Consider the following 22332-nt stretch of genomic DNA (forward strand, 5'->3'; position numbering starts at 1 on the left):
ACATAGCCTCCTCCAGCACCAGTACACCAAGTCTCTCATTCTTCAAACATCTCTGACTTCCGCTTCTGCTGCCAGAAGAAAAGTCATTGCTTTTAAAAGGAAATGGCTGGTGTGATTAGATGGGGCCCATGTGGATATTCTCACTTTTGCCATATAATGTAACAATCACAGTTGTATTAGGTCATCAAATTGGATTCTACCCCACACTCAAAGGGGGAGGGATTTTACAAGGGCAAGGATCCGTCTTAGAATTCTGCCTACCTTGACCTCTTGGAGAAAAATTGTAAAAAGCAGTTTGTACCCAATTCAAGAACAATTATTTGTTAACTAGAGGCCCGGTGCATGAAATTCGTGCATGGGGGAGGTCCCCTCAGTCCAGCCTGCACCCTCTCCAATCCGGGACCCCTCAGGGGATGTCCAACTGCCGGTTTAGGCCTGATCCCTGTGGGACATCCCTCTCACAATCTGGGACCACTGGCTCCTAACTGCTCACCTGCCTGCCTGCCTGATCACCCCTAACTGCCCCCCCCCCTGCCGGCCTGGTTGCCCCCAACTACCCTCCCCTGCTGGCTTGGTCGCCCCTAACTGCCCTCCCCTGATGGCCTGGTTGCCCCAAACTGCGCCCCCCCCCCCCCCCCCCCCGCGATGGCCTGGTCTCCCCCACTGCTGGCCTGGTCGCCCCACACAGCCTGCTGTTCGGTTGTTTGGTTGCCCCTCACTGCCCCCCCTGCCGGCGTGGTCGCCCCACGCAGCCTGCTGTTTGGTCGTTACTGTGAGGGCATCCTGACCAATTTGCATATTACCCTTTTATTAGTATTGATGCCCAAAATTGCAAAGGTATGAGGTGTCTGTGATTTATACCAAGGAAAATGTTCAGAACCAGTGATTTACAGGTTAGCACAATTCAGGGCTGCAGGCCTCAGGCAAGAGACAGAGTGGCCTTCTCTTTCTGAGGTCTCTCCTGGTTTTCTTTTTCTTCCTTCTACTGAAGGACTGAAAGTTAATACAAAGCAACTGCCAAGAGGACCACTGGTATTCGCTCTGTAGTCATGATGAGGGGACTACATAATTGTATTATGTACATTAGAAGTTCTCACCTTTTAGTCTTAAGACTCTTATTTTTTAGGACACTAAAGATTTTATTTTTGTGGGTTATATCTATTGATAAATGCCATATTAGAAATTAAGTCTGGAATGTTTTTTAAAATATATTTTTATTGATTACAGAGAGGGAGAGGGATAGACTCATCAACGATCAGACAGAATCATTGATCAGCTGCCTTCTGCACATACCCCACTGGGGATTGAGCCTGCAGCCCAGGCATGTACCTGACCGGGAATTGAACCCTGACCTCCTGGTTCATGGGTTGATACTCAACCACTGAGCCACACTGGCTGGGCAAGTCTGGAAATTTTGTTTTTAATCTTTATTATTGAAAGTATTATATATGTCTCCTTCCCACCCCCCCATTGACCTCTTCTAACCCACCTCCACCACCACCCTAGGCCTTCACCACCTTATCGTCTGTGTCCATGGGTTATGCATATGTGCATTCAAGTTCTTTGGTTGATCTCTTCCCACCCACCCCCTCCCCTGCCTTTCCTCTGAGATTCCACAGTCTGTTCCATGCTTCTATGTCTCTGGATCTATTTTGTTTATCTGTTTATTCTGTTCATTAGATTCCACATATGAGTGAGATCATGAGATACTTATCTTTCTCTGACTGGCTTATTTCACTTTGCATAATACTCTCCAGGTCCATCCATGCTGTTGCAAATGGCAAGAGTTCCTTCTTTTTTTACAGCCATATAGTATTCCATTGTGTAAATGTACCACAGCATATAGATCAATGGGGGCGGAACAGAGAACCCAGAAATTGGCCCAAGCCAATTAAACACAAAAATACACAAGCACACATTCTCTTAGCCTTTGGAGTGATGATTTCATCACACATCATGTGGTCTCTAGAGTAAAAAAGGAAAGTCTTCGTATCATTATGAAAGTAGCTTGACCTAGAGCAGTGGTCGGCAAACTCATTAGTCAACAGAGCCAAATATCAACAGTACAACAATTGAAATTTCTTTTGAGAGCCACATTTTTTAAACTTAAACTTCTTCTAATGCCACTTCTTCACAATAGACTTGCCCAGGCCGTGGTATTTTGTGGAAGAGCCACATTCAAGGGGTCAAAGAGCCGCATGTGGCTCGCGAGCCGCAGTTTGCCGACCATGGACCTAGAGGAACTCTGAAAAGATCTGAAGGACCTCCTAGGGCTTCCTGGACCACACTTGGAGACTCTTGGATAGATGTAAATGCCAACAATTGGATTTCTTCGGAGATTAATTATGTCATATATTTTGGTGCATTCGCTTGTACAGCCTTCTTCCCTTTTACTAGTATTGTTCCATCTAGGAGACTATTTCTTTTGTGTGTGTGTGTGTGTGTAGCTGTTTGCAAAAAGTATCCTTTTGGCAAAAAGCGTCATTTGCTTACAAGAGGAAAATTGAGGTAGATGGGCCGTAGCATACATTAAAGCAAAACAGAGAGTTAAAAAATGTCTTACTCTGCAAATACTGCACAGAGAAAATTGCTTTAAGCGGCGCAGCTTGGTCTGCAGTGGCAGGATTGGGAAGGAGCCGGGCTGTGAGTCAGGCCGAAAGAGGCTTACAGCGAAATGGAAGGAAGCACGGGGACTTCTTGTCTCTATTTGCCCTTGAAAACTATGCCAAGTCTTTTTTTTTTTTTTTAACGAACAAATAGGTAGTATTTAATAACTGCTTTAACGATTCAGAATTTCCCACTTTCCTTTTAAACACAGGCTATCGCATTCAGTTGTGTTTGTTCTCTTTGTATCCTGCTTGCGAAAAGTGACAAAATAGAGCCAAATCCCTGTGGCCAGCACTCCATTTAGGTCCTTCTGTTAATGACGAGCTGGCTCAGGCTTCTCACAATGGTTTACGCACTTTCTTCAGGTTCGTTCTCTCGGTAAACGCTCCCGGGCTTCTCACCTCTCCGCGGCCGCAGAGCACGACGGAGAACAGGTAGGCGAGGCAGCCCCTGCCCCGGGTGTAATCTCTGCCCGGCCTCGCCCGCGAAGGCGCCGGGGAGGGAGAATCTGAAAGGGCGCCCAGAGGGACGGTGGCCATGAGAGACCGCGGCGCCTTCCTTTCGGTGGGGAGGAGATCCACACGGAGCTCCCCTCACAGGTGAGCGGCGGCGTGGAGGGCGGGCGAGCCCCCGGCCCCCGGCGCCCGCAGCCCCTTTGGCCACGCGCCCGACCAGCGCGCGCCGCCGCCACAGCTCGGCTTTCCACCGAGCCCGTCCTCCACGCTTCAGCCCGCCGACGTCAGCCGTCTGGCGTGCCGCCACCGGCCAATGGGAGAGAAGCCAGCTTCCAAACCTCTCCTGTGATTGGCTCCCCGCCTGGAGGCGGCGGCGGAGGGTGGGCCTTAGGGCGTGCCTGCCTTGGGCCGCGCGTCGCCGGGCTGCACTGCAAACTCCCGGCGCGGAGGAGGCCGGAGCGACACCCAGGACGGCCGGGCCCTGCCGGGAGGAGGCGCCGCGGGTGGTGACAGGTGCCGGCGCTGGGGCGACGCTTGAGCCTCACTTCAGTTGGCGGAGGAGGAAGAGGAGGAGGAAGGGGCCGGGTCTCCGCCCCTCGCGCTCCGGATGGATGTGCCCGGCCCGGTGTCCCGGCGGGCGGCGGCGGCGGCGGCCACCATGCTCCTGCGCACGGCGCGGGTCCCGCGCGAGGGCTGGCTCCTGCCCACCTCGCTGCTCTGCGCCTACGGCTTCTTCGCCAGCCTCAGGCCGTCCGAGCCCTTCCTGACGCCCTACCTGCTGGGGCCCGACAAGAACCTGACCAAGAGGGAGGTACGCGCGGCGGGAGCGGGCGCGGGCGCGGGCGGCAGGTGTGCGGAGGGGCTGCGGCGAGGGAAGGGGCGGGAGCCTTTCTGGGCAGATTTGTGACTTTCCCGGTTGGACGGCGGCCCGCGCTGTGCGCCGCAGTAATTCAGGCTGTCTGCCCGTTGGTTTGGGGGGCGCGCCTTCTCCGGGCTCGGAGCCGCGGCGCTGAGATGCTCCAGGCCGCCGGGGGAGGGCTGGCGGGAAAAGGGGGATGTGTTTGGAGGAAAAAAAAAAAGTGAAAACAGCAAGCTGTACTTTGCACACGGTGGAGGTCTAGTACATATTTGTTGTTTGAAAGCGGGGACCCACATGCTGAGTAACCCCTGCTTTTCTCAAAGGATCCGCCCTCCCGCTACTGCAGCCCCTCCCATCCCATCCCTTACTTTGTTTTCCGTTGACTTGATGGCTGTGCTCAAATTAGGACAGTCCGGGACCGCGAGAGCCCGTCGTCTTAATTTGCCTTGATTCTTAGTTGGATGGGACTGTGTCCAAGGGTATGCGCCCCCCCCCCCCCCCCCCCGCACACACACACACCTGCTGGGATAAAAGCAGATACTTAGATGGTATCGCAGAGTTGGCCCTTAATTACAGTTTTTCTTGCATTGTGAATTGTTGCTTCACAGACGTTAGTTTTGCTCAACTGCACGGTGAGATCTTGCAAAACTGTCCCTCTGTGATGTTCAGAGTGATCGGGAGCCCGCAGTCCGTGATCAGGAACTTCCTGCTGGTTGATTTTCCCCAGATGAGGGGGTATCCGTACTTCACAAGTGCACTGTGTACCTTAAAAACGTCCCAACTCTCACACCTTATGGTCAGTCTCAACACTTGTGTTTTCTGAAGAAGAAAGACATTATATTAACTGAAAAAGGAACGACACTCAGGGTGACCCCACAAAACCAGAAGAAAGCAGGTTCAACATGCTCTCCCTTGAAGGCTGCAAAGCCTGAAAGCTGAGGTCTGGTGCTCCTTTCTGGAACGCTGCGTGGGCGCTTGCTCGCTCGCCCGTTTTGCCCAGGCTCACTTTTCCTCCCAGTTGCGGTGACATGCTCCTGTCTAAACCTGGCTCCTCTCCCTGATTCATCACCTCTCAGTATCCCTGCATCACAGGTCAGAGCAGGGTGGCATTACTCACAGCCCACTCTGTTATTGCATTGCTCCTCCGTTTTTAAGGTCCCTCATCAAGGAATTGAAGGTTGGGTGTTGAAGACTGGATGGAGGGTTTCATTTGAGTTTCTCATAGTCTCACCTCTAGCAAGTATCACTGACTTTGACCCAACTTCAGGTCTTCTACTTTGCAGTCTTATGGCCCACTCCACTCCACAAGGGACTGCAACAGTTACTCATTACATATTTGAATTGTAATGCTGTAATAAAATGGAAAGGGCCAACTCCTGTGAACAGAGTGGTTTTACAAGAAGAAAATTACTGCAGTAAATGTGAGAGAATGATCCTGGACACCCCACACAGCCACTGGGTCAGAGGTGTCGGCACTGAAGCAGAGGTGATACTGCTGGTGAGCTGCTGACAATTAAAGTTTCATGTGAACTGCCATGTGATCAGTGTGTGTGCCTTGCCTGACCAAGCGCAAGGCCAAGAAACATTCTCCCAGTGTTGATGTTTGAAAGGCAATCTGTTTTGTCACGTGCCCTGGGCAAAGAGTTGCTGTGGGATGTTCCATGCTGTGGGACGTGCCCTGTCTTACCAGCAAGCTTTCTAGGGTGAGTGAAATATGTTCAGGGGCATAGGAATAAAGCAGGGGGCGGGGGTGAAGGCCTTGGAAATATTTGCTGATTGTGTAACAAAACCATAGCACACTTCTGTTATTGCAAATTAGATAAGGAAGAGGGCAGGGTTTGGAGAGAAAGCGAGTGTTTGGAAAAAGGGATGTCATTAGTCTCTGAGGCCTCCGGAATTAGGGCTGAGTCTGTTGGTTGTGTGCAGTGTGGCTCTGTTCACTCTCTCCAGAATCCTAGATTTTTAAAAATAATCTAATAATTGAAATAAATAGAACAATGTGTTCTTTCTGACTGAGTGCATGCTTTCACCGATGACAGTGAAATAAAATTCTGACATGGTTTTCAGGCAGAGTGAGTGTTAATCGTGCTCAGTGATGTTTGTGTTGAAGTTTGTATTTCCCCCTAGAAGACTTGAGAAGGGCCAAGCTGGATCGTCTTAAATAGAGCTGTTGTTAGCCATGTCCAAAGACAAAAGGGGGGAAGGAAGGACAGACTCTCAAAATATTTTTTTCTTGTATTTCAGGAAAAATGTTCACCTCTGTTAGGCACCACTTTATAAGTTTTAAACAGGTTAAAATTTGATTGTTTCCCAAGAGTGGAAAGACAAATATTTAATAAAAGAGAGCTCTTTACCTACAAAATATTTTTAATCCTTTCATCTTTTTTAGCATGTGATTTGACAGACATTCATTACCTTCCTTTGATTTCCTTAAAAAAACATTCCACCTTCACTGCCTGGTATTCAGAGCCTTTCAGAATTTGGCTCTGAATTCCGGAACAGCCTTATTTTCCACTGCCTACACCCTTCTTCCCCTTACCCTCTTCCCCATGCCCTAGCTCCTTCCACATTCATCTCAGAGTCCTAAGTCCAGCACGGCCAGGGACTCATCTCCTGGTCTATACTTGAAGAGGAGATCTCAGCTTGGAGAAAGCCTCCCGTACGTATGTATCCATTGATACCATATCTTTCTGTTCGCCTCCAACTTCCTCATCCTTCAGGTCCATCTCACAGAAGCAACCCCGTATTTCTGATCTCCCTGATCAATAGTGTGTGTGTGTGTGTGTGTGTGTGTGTGTGTGTTCCACACTAGTTCACAGCTCTTGGAAAAATGGTTTCATTTTATTCTTTTTTCTTGTAATCTTCATACAGCTTGAAAACAGTGTTGTGCAAATAAATGCTTATTAGTTTAATTGAACTTGATTCTAAAATAAAGTCTAAATCTGAGTTAGAAATCAAAACCGAACTCTTCCCCCTTGACTTTTCTATCTCAGAGGAAAGCCACAAACAAGTCCTGACCCCAAGAGTTGTGACAGGTGCCTTACAATAAAATCAGTTCCTTTTGCTCCCATGCCAGGTTTTACCTGGCATCAGACATTGTCCAGGGTCTGGACAGTAGAGCCTGTAATTTGTCCATTTCTGCATGTAGGAAGTTCCCCTTCAAGATTCAAAGTATCAATCAAAGAAGTATTTTTGGCGTGACAGCTTCTCCTTGGAGGCATTGAGAAAGAAGGGGTCCTTTTTTTGGAGACCCAATGGCTAACCTCTGGAGACGTGGTCTTTATCTCTTCATGAATGCCCTATACAGGCGCCTCAATGCAGGCTGAAAAGCTGCTGTAGCCCTAGTCAGTGTGGCTCAGTTGGGTCAAATGTCCTACCATGCACCAGAGTGAAGGGTTCAATTCCTGGTCAGGGCACATACCTAGGTTGCAGGTTTGATCTCTGGCCTGGGTGCATATAGGAGACAACTGATCGATGTCTCTGTCTCTCTCTCTCTCTCTCTCTCTCTCTCTCTCTCTCTCTCTCTCTCTGGAAAAAAAGCTGCTGCAGGCATTAGAAGTAACCTTGGAACACAGTAAATGATCAGTAAGAGTTTTCTGATTGAAGAAATGAGGCATTGAAGTGTGGTGGATTCAGAATATCTAGGTCCAGTTTCTCCCTCTGCCAATTACGACCTATGATAACTTGGGGGACAGTTTATGTAACCTTTCTCTGAGGCCAAGTTCCTCAGTTTTAAAATAGGGATGACAAGCATTTCCCTCCTAGGGTTGTTGTTTGGATTAAATGGGGTCATGTAGGTGTGATTAGCACAGTGTGTAGCTCCTCAGTAGAGATTTGCTGTTCTAATGCAGGTCATACTGTGAGAGGGACATTCATGTTAGGTGGATCCTCTCTCACAGGAGGAAAGTCTGGGTTCCTATTTACAGTGAGTTAAAGAGAAGCCATCTGGTCTCTGCCTGCTTGCCTTTTGTTTTTGTTTCTACTTGGCATTGCAGGTCTGGCAATGTTACTTTTCCTCATCTTCATGATCTATATTGTGGTTTTGTATTAGGAATAGCAACAGATTTGTAAGTATAAACACTTTAAATCATTAATTAAAAGGATGAGATTTATGTAATGAAAATTTGGCAGGTAATCATTTGGGGACAATTATTATTGAAAGGTGTATAAAGCTGAAGCCGGTTTGGCACAGTGGATAGAGCGTCGGCCTTCGGACTGAAGGGTCCCAGGTTTGATTCCGGTCAAGGGCATGTACCTTGGTTGCGGGCACATCCCCAGTGAGGGGTGTGCAGGAGGCAGCTGATCGATGTTTCTAACTCTCTATCCCTCTCCCTTCCTCTCTGTAAAAAATCAATAAAATATATTTAAAAAAAAGAAAGAAAGGTGTATAAAGTCTCAGTACAGACCATATTACTAAAGTGAAGAAGTAAATTGAAGTCCAGAGGGGTGTGGTAGAAAACAAAAGAAGGTGGGGTGTTGCAGTAAGGGATGGAGGGCATTTCAATGGAGAGGTGTGATGGCTGATGGCTCTGTGGTGCTTTGTTGGGGAACACAAGTTGGGGAAATGGGAAGGTGAGGAAACATGCTAAGTCAAACCCAGGAGGCACTTTCAAACTTAAGAAAACTAGGAGAGTATCTGTAAAACTACAGGCAAAAAAGCAGTGGGACCTTGTTAATGGAACGCAACTACGAAAAGTCGGCCTTCTTCTCAGGGTATACTCTTGGTCCCTTTGGTTTTCTACTGAGAGGCATCTTCCACTGTGGTTAAGCCAGCAAAGTGTACTTTGTTCCTCATTTGCTAAAATTTCCACACTTCTGAATTAGAATAATTTCCACAGTTCTCGATTATTCTTTCATGCACATGTTCAGGTGCTAGAACATTTCCTGATCAAGTGGAGGTTGCTAAATGACTTACAAACACAAGTTAGATAAAAATTCATGAAGGTGAGGCTCTTAGATAAATCACTTTTGGTATTCGGCCAGTCAGAAAGAAATCAAGTCTGGAATGTATTTCAGATTATGTTTTACTTTTATAGTTGTGTTCTGCACTGAAAAAAGATTTCACAATAATTGTTTACTCTGTTGCTCCTCTAAAACCTTAAAACAGCCCATTTTATACTTGGGTAAACTGAGGTATACATAAGAGTTAAAAAGAAAGTCATCCTTGAACTTAGATTGTCAAAGTCTAGGGTTACAGTGCACCATTGCAAAGTATTTAGCCTGTTACCAAGACAACCTTTTAGAAAGCACTTAAAAACTGGGGCCATTGTTCTAGCCAGTTTGTTCAGTGGATAGATCATCGGCCCAAGGACTGAAGGGTTCCTGGTTCGATTGCAGTCTAGGGCACGTACCTCAGTTGCAGGTTCTGGCCCTGGTCAGGGAGGCAACCAAGTGATGTGTTTCTCTCACATCAATGTTTCTCTCTCTGTCTCTCCCCCTCCCTTCCACTCTCTCTAAAAATCAATGGGAAAAAATATCCTTGAGTGAGGATTAACAAAAAATAAATAAATAATTGGGAACACTGATGCAGAATTTGAAATGATCTTTAAAAACTGGCTGGTCTAGACCTTGCTAGACACGAGGCACATATAAGAGGAAGGAAAAGTCTCCTATGATGACTTTATTGGAAGAATGGGGATGACAGTTCAGTTAATTTAGCTAATTCATATTGTTCCAAGTGGTCTGTATGTTCATGTTAGTCCTCAAGTCTTCAGACCTATGAATAAAGTGGAGTAAGTGATTTACACATATTCTCTCATTTATTCCTTGCAACAATAACCCTATGGTGTAGGTCTTATCCTTCTTTTATTGATGATGGAGATTAAGTCTAACGGGAACTAAAAGAACTTGCCTAGGATCACACAGCAAATGATGAAACTGAAATTCTAGCTGGGAGTCTTAATGGTTTAATGCTTATTTTAAAGATTATTTCTATTATATCTCAATTTTAAAAATACATTGAAAATAAATAGCCAACACTACTACTTTTCAAGCAAAAAGAACATCAAAATTGCCCATAATTCTACCACCCACAGATATTCTATCAAGATTGTAAACAGCCCAGCCACTGTGGCTCAGTGGTTGAGCATAGACCTATGAACCAGGAAGTCGATCCTCTGTAGGGAACGTGCCGGAGGCAGCAGATCAATGATTCTCTCTCATAATTGATGTTCCTATCTCTCTACCCCTCTTCCTTCCTCTCTGAAATCAGTAAAATATATATATCTTTAAAAGATTGTAAACAGATTAACCCTCTTATTCCTGGGCTCCCAAAGAAATGAAACTTAAAATTAGAGGATTCAAATCATTCCTAATCAGTCAAGCAGAAGGATCAAGGCTTCCTGTCCTGTGCCCCGAAGAAAGAATTGTCAGTGATTCCAAGGCATTTATTTGTTTTGAAGACATTTATTGAGCCAGGTATGTCCTAAACAGTAGGCCGGATATTAGGTTGTGCAGATGAGTCCATCCTTAAAGAACTATAAGGCAATGGTTCTCAGATCTGACTCATGTTAAAATCTCCTGGGAGGTTTTTAAAAAATTCCGATGGCTGGGCATCCAGAATTCTTAAAGCTCCTCAGGAAATGTGCAGCCATGGCTGAGAACCAGTGATGTGAGGAACTGGGAGATGACACGTACAAAGCAGTGTCCAGAGAGCTTTGAGTGTTGTGGTACAAAGATCGTCAGCGCCAGCAGTCTCCCTGGGGCGGGGAAGCCTAAGAACGAGGCCTTGATGAATGGGCAGGATTTTAAGAAAAAGATGGAGGGGAAGTAGGGAAGTATATTCCAAACAATATTCAGAACTGTTGTCATGATTTCTTTGGTTGGTAAGGATGAGGTATTTGAGGTATTAGTAGGTTGTTTTATAAGAATAAATTGTTATGAATATTCCAGGTCCTTTGATATCACTAATAAGTTTTTATCCTTCTTTGCCTGTCAGGTCTTCAATGAAATTTATCCAGTATGGACTTACTCTTACCTGGTGCTGCTGTTTCCTGTGTTCCTTGCCACAGACTACCTCCGTTACAAACCCGTTGTTCTGCTGCAAGGGCTCAGCCTTATCGTCACATGGTTCATGCTGCTCTATGCCCAGGGACTGCTGGCCATTCAGTTCTTGGAATTCTTCTATGGCATCGCCACAGCCACTGAAATCGCCTATTACTCTTACATCTACAGTGTGGTAGACCTGAGCAGGTACCAGAAAGTCACAAGTTACAGTCGAACTGCCACCTTGGTGGGCTTCACAGTGGGCTCAGTCCTAGGGCAAATCCTCGTCTCAGTGGCAGGCTGGTCCCTGTTCAGCCTGAATGTCATCTCTCTTACCTGTGTTTCTGTGGCTTTTGCCGTGGCCTGGTTTCTGCCTATGCCACAGAAGAGCCTTTTTTTTCACCATGTTCATTCTACCTGCAAGGGAGTGAATGGTATCAAGATACAAAATGGTGGTATTGTGACTGACACCTCAGCTTCTAACCACCTTCCTGGGTGGGAGGATGTTGAGTCAAAAATCCCTCTAAATGTGGAGGACCCTCCCGTGGAGGAACCGGTAAGTCCAACTTTAAATGTCTTGTGGTTGCTACTCGGGGGGCTAGGCCAGCAGTGAAAAACCAGACAGGAAACCCCTTATGCTAGACCTTGTGTTCACGTGGATTCAGGTTTTATCCTGAGTTGGACGGAGGTTCATTCATTCATTGAGTCAAGATAAGGTTGATTTAAATTAGGAATGACAAATGTATTTTCCTCTGGAGTGAATGACCTTCAAGGTCAGACTGGCACAACATTCTATTGCTTGTGTCAGAGATGTTTTAGAAGCCACAGCAAGGGCTATCTCTTCTTTCATCTTTCAATCTTGGCATATAAATACAGCACTCAGAAGATTTTTGCAAAATGAATAGGTGAAATGATTCCAACAAATGATGAATATCTACTTCCAGTTTCTGACTTGAAGCCAAATGTTTACGGATAGGAGTTACTGTCCTCTTCTGTGCTGGAAATTATACTTTGCCGAAGTGCGTGGTAATGAATAATACAGGAGAAGAGGATCAAAAGGAATAGTTAAGAAGATGAAATAATGTTAGAAGTGTGACTATGAAATTGTTTCTTAGAAGAGGTATGGCATCAAAATAATTCATCCATCCATTCTCTCTAGACAGGAAGATTCACCGCCTCCCCCAGTCAGTCACCCTTTTCATAAAAGTGTATCTTTCTATCAGGTTATAAGCTATGAGGGGCAAGATTCCTCTCAAACATACTGAATTAATCTTAGTTTTCCTGGGATGTGTTTGTTAATAAGCCTATTAACATTCCATCTTTGTAGACGGGTTCTGTCAGGCCTAAAGCCAAGCCCCGTAGGCTTTGTGGGCTGGCTGAGAGTAAAGGACCAGCATGAATAGAGCCTGACTCTCCACCTGGAGTTAACCCAACTTGTTTCAACGTGGCATCTGATGTCCTCATCGAAAATTAGTCTCTTTCGCCTTCCCCCCTTCTTCACTCTGGTTACTCGTTGAAATGTAGGTTATCATCCCAAAGAGCTTGGGTCACACTGTAGAGCCTGGTGACACTTACCATAAACTCACTTTGACGATGAGGGCAGCTTCAGTCAGTTACCAGGAACTAAGTAGAAATGAAACGCTGACTCCTTCAGTTTGTTAGGTGACGCCAGAGAGTCAACAAAGTTGTTGAGGGAGGGAAAGGTGTACGAGTGATCGTTCGATAGATCTCATGTAGAAGAAAGAATAAGAACCTTTTAAAAATCTGTTTCAAATGTGTCAAAATGGCTTTAGCTAAGACTAATATGTATATACATACCTATAATACATATATACATTTTTTAAATATTAACATATTGACCATAGTTCTATAAAGATTTTTATAAACCAGTAAGTTTTAAACTTTTTTGAATATAAACAGGAAACTACTTAGTAAGAAACATTTTATGTAGCAACCAGTACATAGGTGTGTGTGTGTGTGTGTGTGTGTGTGTGTGTGTGTGTGTGTATGTGTATATGTGTATATTAGAGGCCCGATGCACGAAATTTGTGCAAGGGGCTCAGCCCTTGCAACTGCGGCTGCCTCGGGGGCTTCGTCCAGAAGTTTGTCTGGATGGTTGTTCTGCTGTTAGGTCTAATTAGCATATTAGCTCTTTATTATATTATATATATATATATATATGTACACACACACACACACACACACATATGTATACACACATACACATGTGTGTGTGTGTGTGTGTGTGTGTATATACTTTATATGTAACTGAAACCATGGTTTTTAAAATACATTATTTTATTCTGACACATTCCATTCACTTTATTTTTTATCATGTGGTCGTTGCTCACTAAATTGATTTTATTACCTACTAATGAGTTGAAACCTAGTCAATTAATGAGTTGAAATTTACATTCATAGAGCAACTTGATATTTGTTACTTATAGATAGGCAAAGTGTAAATACTTAACATGAATAATTATAACATTTTAGAGTTAAAAGTGATTCAAACCACAAGTCTTTGAATAATAAGAGCATCTTAAAGTTACAAGGGACATTAGATCTCATCAACCCTCTCATGTTAGAGAGGAGGATCAGGATCAGAGATCGTGACTGTAGAATTACACAGATATACTCCTAAACATAGGTGAAGAATATACGTGAGATGCACTTCAACCTATACTGTGCTCCATGAAGTCTTTCATGGGGTGACAGCAGTCAGAACCATCCTGTTGGTTACAGTGTGGTAAAAATTAGGATTCAAGCCCATACCATGATGTCCTTGGTTTTGCTCCTGGCACCCCAACAGGCAGGCAGTGCTGCTTGGCTCTTACAACCCTAAAATACTGTTTTTCTTTGACAAGCTTGAAGGAAAGTCAAAATACGGATGTTGGAGATTGCACTGTCATTTTAAGTTGACAAAGCTCATAACTGAACCATAAGTTATAATTGAAGTAATTATGGTAAAGAAGAATATATAGGTAGGTGTGTGGTTTGATCTTGATTTTATAGAAAGGAAAAATGGGCTAGCAAGTGATGTAGTATCGAGAAGTAATGATTGGTAAGAGTACTGAATGGCTTCTGAAAGCTGTTGTCTGAGTTGAGACCTGAGTAACATAAAGGAACTAGCCATGAAAATCAGAATAAAGTGCAGTCCTGACTCATAGAACCATATTTTGACAAATAATAAGTTTGTCAAACTTATTCTCAAAAATTTCCATCGTAGCCATTGGTTTGACTATAGATAAATTTCCCTTTGCATGACTGAGCTCAATAAAGAGTGGCCTTTCACTTGTAAAGTTAATACCCTGTCAAGGTTCTATTTAAAGGAGAAGAGGCTACACAAAATTAACTCAAACTGGATTAAGATTTGAGACAGTAAGACCCGAAACATTAAACTCTTAGAAGAAAACAAAGGCAGTAAGCTTCATGACATTGGTCTTAGCAATGATTTTTTAAACCTGACACCAAAAGCAAAAGCAACAACAGCAAAAATAAGTGGGTCTCCTTCAAACTAAAAAGCTTCTGCATAGCAAAGGAAACAGTCAACAAAATGAAAGCAACCTACTGAATAGGAGAAAATATTTGCAAATTATATATCTGACAAGGGGTTAATATCCAAAATACATAAAAAACTAATACAACTCAATAGTAAATAAAATCCAATTGAAAAACAGGCAAAAGATCTGAATAGACATTTTTCCAAAGAAGACATGCACGTGGCTAACAGGTACATGAAGAGATGCTTCTAATCACCAGGGAAATGCAATCAAAACCACACAGACCTGTTGGAATGGTTGTTCTCAGAAAGATAACAAGTGTTGGCGAGGATGTGGAGAAAAGGAAACCCTTTGTCACTATTGATAGAAGTGTAAACTGAATATCCATATGATCCAGCAATTCTCCTTCTGGGTATTTATCTGAAGAAAACAAAAACACTAACTCAAAAAGGTATCTGCACCCCCATGTTCATTGTAGCTTTAGTTAAAATAGCCAAGATATGGAAACAACCCATGTGTCCATCAGTGGATGAACAAATAAAGAAAATGTGTATAATAATGAAAAATTATTAGCCATAAAAAATGAGTTCTGCCCTTGCCGGGTGACTCGATTGGAGCTTTGTCCTGTGCACCAAAAGGTTGCGGGTTCAATTCCCTGTCAGGGCACCTACCTTGATTTGTGTCCGATCCCTGATTGGGGGAGGTATGGGAGGCAATCAATTGATGTTTCTCTCATACATCAATGTTTCTCCTTTCCTCTCTCTCTAAAAAATAAATACATAAAAACATATCCTTGGGTGAGGATTAAAGAAAAAAAAAAAAAGAATGAATTCTTGCCATTTAAAAACAACATAGATGGACTTCAAGTATATTATGCTATGAGAAATAAGTCAAAAAGAGAAAGACAAATACCATATGCTCTCATTTATATTTGGAATCTCAAAACAGAACACACACACACACAACCAAAAATCTAAAAGCTCATAAAGACCAGATTGGGATTGTGCAGTAGGAGAAATGGGTGAAGGGAGTCAAAAGGTACAAACTTCCAGTTATAAAATAAGTCCTGGGGATACAATGTGCAATATGGTGATGATAGTATTGCAATATTTGGGAGATGCTAATAAAATAGGTCTTAAAAGTTCTCATTACTCCCTGACTGGTGTGGCTCAGTGGATAGAGCATCGGCCTGCGGACTGAAAGGTCCCAGGTTCGATTCCGGCCAAGGGCATGTACCTTGGTTGCGGGCACATCCCCAGTGCGGGGTGTGCAGGAGGCAGCTGATCAATGTTTCTCTCTCATGGATGTTTCTGACTCTCTGTCCCTCTCCCTTCCTCTCTGTAAAAAATCAATAAAATATATATTTAAAAAAAAAAGTTCTCATTACAAGAAAAATTTTATAATTATGTATCAAGAGTTCATTCTTGTATTTATTATTATTTTCCGTATGAACAACTGTGAACCTACTTTTGCCCCACCCTGTATATTTTTCACAAAGGAAAAGAGTAACACCTGTCAAATTAAATACTGAGTCTATACAGTTGCTTCCTGTCCAGTTGCCTTCGAGATGGTTGAGCTTTCTTCCCTGTGGTTGTGTAGGAGCCCCAGCCAGACCGGCTCCTCGTGCTGAAGGTACTGTGGAATGACTTCTTGATGTGCTACTCCTCCCGCCCTCTGCTCTGCTGGTCCGTGTGGTGGGCCCTCTCCACCTGTGGCTATTTTCAAGTGATCAACTACACACAGGGCCTGTGGGAGCAGGTGATGCCTTCTCGCTATGCTGCTATCTATAACGGAGGTGTGGAGGCCGTTTCCACCTTACTGGGTAAGCAGTGCTGCATTAGGGATGGTCAGGAGGGGGATTCCTCTGGTAGTCGTCAACCATAATCAGGTTTTCTCTCCCCTCCCAAACGGGAAGTAACTCCAAAGAATGATTTACCTATTTTGAGCTCAGATATTATAACTTATGTATATTAACTCAGTCCTTACAAAATTCCTGAGATAGCTGCAATTGCCATCCCATTTTATAGTTGAAACCATGGACAGATATGTTATTAACCTGTCCAAGGTAATATAGATGGTAAGTAGTGAGGTTAAGATTTGAACTCAGAGCCGGTGTCATTGACTGCTTTATTCTGTTGTCCCTTTCTAATTTGGTGACATGCCTCATAAGGTTTTTGGAAGACTTTACATGATATCTATAAACACTTATCACTGCACCTGGCACTCAGGAGCACTCCGTACATTTTAGCTGTCATTATCATTGTCGTCATTTTACCAAAGGGCAGAGATGCCCTTTTGCCATGTTCTCAATGGCTCCTCAGGGAGGAGAGAGGCCCTGTCCTGCCACGGTGCCAAGCTTAGGAGCAGTAGTTCTTTTGGACATGGCCTCTGCCTCAGCCGCATTTCTTCATCAGCCTCCCTGGATCTGTGGCCTCCTTTCCCATCTCATTGCCAACTGCCCTGATTCAGTCTCTCATCCTCTCCCTGGCTCTATAGCATTTAGTCCATCAAGTAAATTCTCTGCCTCCCTTTCAAGGCCCTCCCTAATCTTGAGCACCCTCTATGTAAGTTCACAGCATTAAAATGGAATAATCTAAGCTGATTTAAATTGTTTTAAATAGTCTTTATTTATTGCTCTTTTCATTCTGCAGGTGCTGTTGCCGTTTTTGCAGTTGGTTACATAAAAATTTCCTGGTCCACTTGGGGAGAAATGACACTGTCTCTGTGTTCTCTCCTGATTGCGGCCGCAGTGTACATCATGGACACCGTGGGTAACATTTGGGTGTGCTACGCGTCCTATGTTGTCTTCAGAATCATCTACATGTTACTCATCACTATAGCAACGTATGTATTTTATCAAAGAAGCATTAGGAAAAGTTGTGATTGGATAAACCTTTTGGTTTCTTTACAAAGAAATGAAATTTTCTAGTTAAAAGAGGCAAAAGGGAGAGAGCACTGTATTGTTTGTTTTCTCCTGAGGAAGCATTTAGGCAAGGTTCATTTAATTCCTCGTTCACGTGTTCCCGCTGTTTCCAGATTTTGCATGAGATTGACATCATTTAGCAACAAAATACTTTTCACTTGGTTGGGAAGGTGATTGACAGTAGAAGGAAGGGAGTACCCTTCCCATTTAAATTAAAATTTTACCCAGGAAGAAATTCTTATCTATTCTTCTTTATTTGTTAAGCTTTCAGATTGCAGCAAACCTCAGCATGGAGCGTTATGCCCTAGTGTTTGGTGTCAACACCTTCATTGCTCTGGCCCTGCAGACGCTGCTCACACTCATTGTAGTCGATGCCAGTGGCCTTGGCTTAGAAATTACCACTCAGGTAAGAGCTGTTTTGCACTGAAGAAGTTATGCCTTGATCAGGGTGACACAGTGGGAGATACCTAATGAAAAATTCAAACAGTATAGACTGACATAACATAAAAAGTGACGGTGTCCCCTCTTGTCAATCCTCCCCCTTCTGTAGTTCTTTGCTACCTGGAGCATGTTGGGGGCAACCTGCCTTATCTTGCAGCTAAGTCTCCTCCCTTCTTTATTTAATCCCCCTCCCCCAGATACAGGGTAATGACTTGCTGTTGATGAATAGCATTCTGATTCTTAACACACGACCTATTGAGAAAACACCTGTAACAAACACCCAAGATTATGTGAACACATTTCTTCATTGAGGGATCGTATGGTTGCATATGCCTTCATGCATTGTGAGCCTATAGGTAGGGTTTGCTCTGTACAGGTGATTAAATCAAAAAGTGCCCCATCTCAGGCCAGAAAATTGCTTCTCGGTCATTCCCTCCATACTTCCACATTAGTTTTGTTAGAATAGAAAGTCCCAACATATCAGCAGTAATTAACTGTATTTTCACTGGTGAGCTCTAAAAGAGAAATCATAATAATAGGTAATGTGCACTGAGTGCTTTCTACGTACCAGGTACTTTATACAGGATTTTGTAGAGTTGTCAGGTTTAGAATGGAGAAAATAATCTGAGAGTTAAATAATGTTAAGTGTTAAGGTCACCGACTCAACAATAGTAGCGCAGAGCTAGGATCTCAACCAGAATCTAACTCTGAAGCCTACTTGTCTCGCTCTGCGTTTGCTGCCTCCAAAAGGTGGAGGGGGGAGCAGAGGAGGGGAGCTTATTACTTTGTATGTTTCCCAGTTACTACTGGGAGTAGAAACCTCAGGAGACCTTGCAAGAGTTAGGTGCTTCATTAAGGATGGAGGGTAGGACAGAAACTAGAACCTGCTATAAAATTAGGGGTTTAGACATATTGGGTAATAGGAATGTGTGGGCTGTGCTGAACCTTTAGCTACCGTGATTAACAGATTTCCTATAGGAAAATGTATCCAATCTTTTAAAAATCTAGTTCAGAACTTAGAGCTACTCTCTTCTTGAACCCATGAACCAGCTTATGTATATTTAGTAAGATATTTTAAGAAGAATATGGTGGTGACTATGTTGCTAATCTATATAGCCACATTAAAAAGTTGGCTTAAAAAAAAAAAACTTGGCTTAGAGAGGATCCATATAAAATGTAATCCTATAATGGAATATACAGGGTGGGGCAAAAGTAGGTTTACAGAAACACGGTTTATTCATTATTATTATATATTAATTATTGTATTATTTTCCATACAAACAATTATAAATCTAATTTTGCCCCAATCTGTAGTTGACCTTCTACTGCCCTCTTCTGGGGAAGAATCTAAGTTCTTGATCTTCAGAACTTGGCCTGTTAGTCATACCCAGGTACCAATCTACCAGCTTGAGGGTAGAGACCATGACTCAGTGACAACAACAAAAATACCAACAGTAGTATTAACAGCATCGGCATGGTGCTAATAAACATTGACATACATGATCTCATCCTTCCCAACAACCCTGTGAAGTAGGAAATATGAATTCCATTTTGTAAATGAAGTTAAGGTTCAGAGATTAGGTATCTCAGTCAAGGTCACACAGGTAGTCAAGGGTGTCAACAGGATTCACACGAGGCATCCAGGCTTCTGTACCACCGCACTCTGCTGCCTCTGTGTTTTCAGTGCCTCGTACATTGGGCACACTGCTTTTTAAAGTTCTATTGAGAAACTGAATTCCTTTTAATTATAGAGTATGTTTTCATATGTGTAATACAACAGCTCTTCTTATTAATAACTCTCTACATGACTTGTTTCCCCCTTTAGTTCCTGATCTACGCAGGTTATTTTGCACTCATCGCTGTGGTTTTCCTGGCTAATGGTATAGTCACTATTATGAAGAAATATACAAAGCAGGAAGATCCAGAGTCAAGTTCTCAAGTAACCACTTCATAATTCACTACTGACAAGCTTCTTATAGCAAGAACTCCGCACAGCCACAGTCCCTGGATGTATTTAATTTTTTAAGGTGTAGAACATATATTTATGAATGTGCATTTCATGGCTTCAAAGCAGCCAATTGACTATACCTGTGTTCCCAGCATAACATAATCGTGTTCAGAGGAACAGAAGGAAAGTTTGTTTATTTAAGGATGACTTTTTTTCTGATTCAGAAGTGAACTTGATTTTGAAAACCAAGCCATGGCGAGCAGTAAAACAGCACATGGTGTTGTATACTTGATAGCAAGTGAGCTTGGTGTCTCATAGGTCAAGTACTTCTACATCTGATTAAACAGAAGCTTGAGACCAGGGTCTCACAGGGGCCACAGATGTTACAGGTCAAGATAGGAATATGTTGTAACAGCACCTGTCTCTGTACAACTTAATTCTTATTTTGTGTTACTCATGTGCACTTGCTTTCTACAGATGAAAGTTGTTCCTATCACAGGCAGTATTTGCCCTAGTAAGTTATGTTTAAGAATTCATTGTATGAATGTTCTCAGTTCCCATCTTGCCAGTTCCGTATTTGTGTAGATTTTTGTTTGAAATACATGTTTGCATCATTTTATGCTTCCCAGAGGAGCTCATTTAGTTAGAAAATAAGGCACGTTTGAAGCCTGCTAATAAGCTGAGTGAAGAGAACTAATCAGAAAATGCAGGTAGATTTCCTCATCTTTTATTCCTCCATAGGAAGGACTGTTCATTCCATGATGAAAAGTTAAAATTTGGGCTAAAGACACAACTAGCCCACTCTGTATTTGCATTCCCTTTTATTTCCAAAATAAAATGAAAAAGTCTTTTTTAAAATAACTTCATCTCCATTTATAACTTTTATATTTGTCCTTCTTATCCAAGATAAGGTTGTCATTAGGAGTTGGATTATTCCAAGGCCTTTTTCACAAACTGAGCCTTTTTGATGATTTCAATGGGACAGGAACCAGGATAGAGACGATTCCTGCATTTTGTACATTAAATCTGCCTTTGCTCTAAAGGTGGATCATCTTTAATATTTGCTTAAAATAACTGCTAGTGATTCCAGTTCCAAGGTACTTGAAAAAATATTATGTATACATTTATACATTAACAAATCAGCCAACCTACCTAGTGGCTGCTAGAATATGTGAGACGTGAAGAGGACTTTAAAGCCAACTTTGTTGCCTTATCTTGAAAAGAACCTCGTTAGCTGCTTTCATCTGGGGGTGTTAATATTTTTCGAATGACACAGCTAAACTGTGAATAATAGTGTCAAGATTGCAAAATTGACATATATTTGGTTTAAGCAGGAACTCTAAAAGTAAATGAATAGAATAAGAATAGGTCATTTTCCATTCAACGTCTTTTTGGATATAGGGAAAGGAAAAGAACACTAGCTATGGAAGGGAAGGGGACATGATGTCTTAAAGTAACAGCCTGGAATTCTTTTATCTTTTATTTTATTTTGCTATATAGGGAATTGTTTATGAAGAAACAAAAGAAGAGTGGTACTTGAGGGATTTTATTTAATCTTTTTAAATAAAATGGACTGTTATATAATCAAAGTGTTCACATTACCAAAGCATTATCTCCCTGGAATTTAATTTGAAGTCTGTGGCACACAACTGGAGCCTTTACTTATTAAGACAGTAACAGGTTCACGTCTTGGTGGGTGGCCATGTTTGCAGAATGCTGAACACTATTTGCAAGTTGTACTGTATGCAGTTTTGCAAAGTGGAAATAATTTGTTGTACTTTTTATTCAATTCTGTATAGCTTATAAAATTATTTTTATTAAATAAATATTTTACGGTATATTTCCCTTTTTAAATCAAAATCATTTTAAATTTGTCTTTCGTTTCAGTGGGACCTTTGTATTATAACTTTAAATCTTTTAATAATTTCTAAGACAGATTTCATATTAAGCCTTCCCCTCACCTGACCTTCCTAATTAACCTTGATGTCTTATTAATTCTTCCATTGTTTTGTGGTCTTTACCTTTGACTCTTCCCCTTATTTCTGTTGTTTTCCTATTTTTTTCTAGCACTGCATTGCACTGTTCATTTTTCTTGATCTTCATCTTGATATCTCTCATCTCTGTTTTTAAAGCATTCTCCCTTTTAGAAACAAAAGGCCCACATTCTCATCAGTGTTATCTGCATTTTTAAAATAAATGAAATCAATTCAAGGGCAGAAGCTATCATCTTGTTCTGAAACTTCCCAGCTTCTTTGTTCCCGCCCAGAATGTTCTGACACCCAGGGAAGCATCTTCCTGCCATCCGTCGAGAATCATTTGGTCATCATGTCCCAGAAACAAATCCATCTTTTCTTACAACCAATGAGCACCTTCCCTTTAATACCCACTTCCAAAGCCTGCTTCATTAAGGCATTTTATTGATTATCACCAAAGACTTGGGAATTTTTCATGGAAACACAATTTTTTAAAGATTAAGTTTTCTGTTCCTATAGTTTTAACCCTTGTATGCCTTTCCGATTGTATGCCTTCTGTGCAGGGATCCTATCTTATTTTTGTCTTTTGTTGCAGAATACATTCCAGTGACATATGAATATCTATAATAATAAAAACATAAT

The 22332-nt window shown here is 42.6% G+C and overlaps 1 protein-coding gene across 7 annotated transcripts; it reads left to right on the forward strand.

The window, feature by feature from the left end:
• Window positions 1-3463: 3463 nt before the first annotated feature.
• On the forward strand, window positions 3464-21557 carry SLC19A2 (solute carrier family 19 member 2). 7 transcript variants are annotated; one of them, XM_054712033.1, is made up of 7 exons: window positions 3464-3873; window positions 6480-6584; window positions 10859-11461; window positions 16005-16227; window positions 17057-17249; window positions 17593-17734; window positions 19595-21557. In XM_054712033.1, the coding sequence occupies exons 1-7, from the start codon at window positions 3670-3672 to the stop codon at window positions 19721-19723; spliced, it is 1599 nt and encodes a 532-aa protein (XP_054568008.1). In that variant the 5' UTR covers window positions 3464-3669; the 3' UTR covers window positions 19724-21557. The 7 variants fall into 7 exon arrangements, with proteins under 7 accessions (XP_054568008.1, XP_008151347.1, XP_027983640.1 ...); XM_054712034.1 differs by lacking the exon at window positions 3464-3873 and adding an exon at window positions 5274-5419; XM_054712035.1 differs by lacking the exon at window positions 3464-3873 and adding an exon at window positions 5355-5624.
• The last annotated feature ends 775 nt before the right edge of the window (window positions 21558-22332 follow it).

Source organism: Eptesicus fuscus, chromosome 22 (assembly GCF_027574615.1).
Source record: "Eptesicus fuscus isolate TK198812 chromosome 22, DD_ASM_mEF_20220401, whole genome shotgun sequence".
In the NCBI taxonomy this organism is placed as follows: Eukaryota; Metazoa; Chordata; class Mammalia; order Chiroptera; family Vespertilionidae; genus Eptesicus; species Eptesicus fuscus.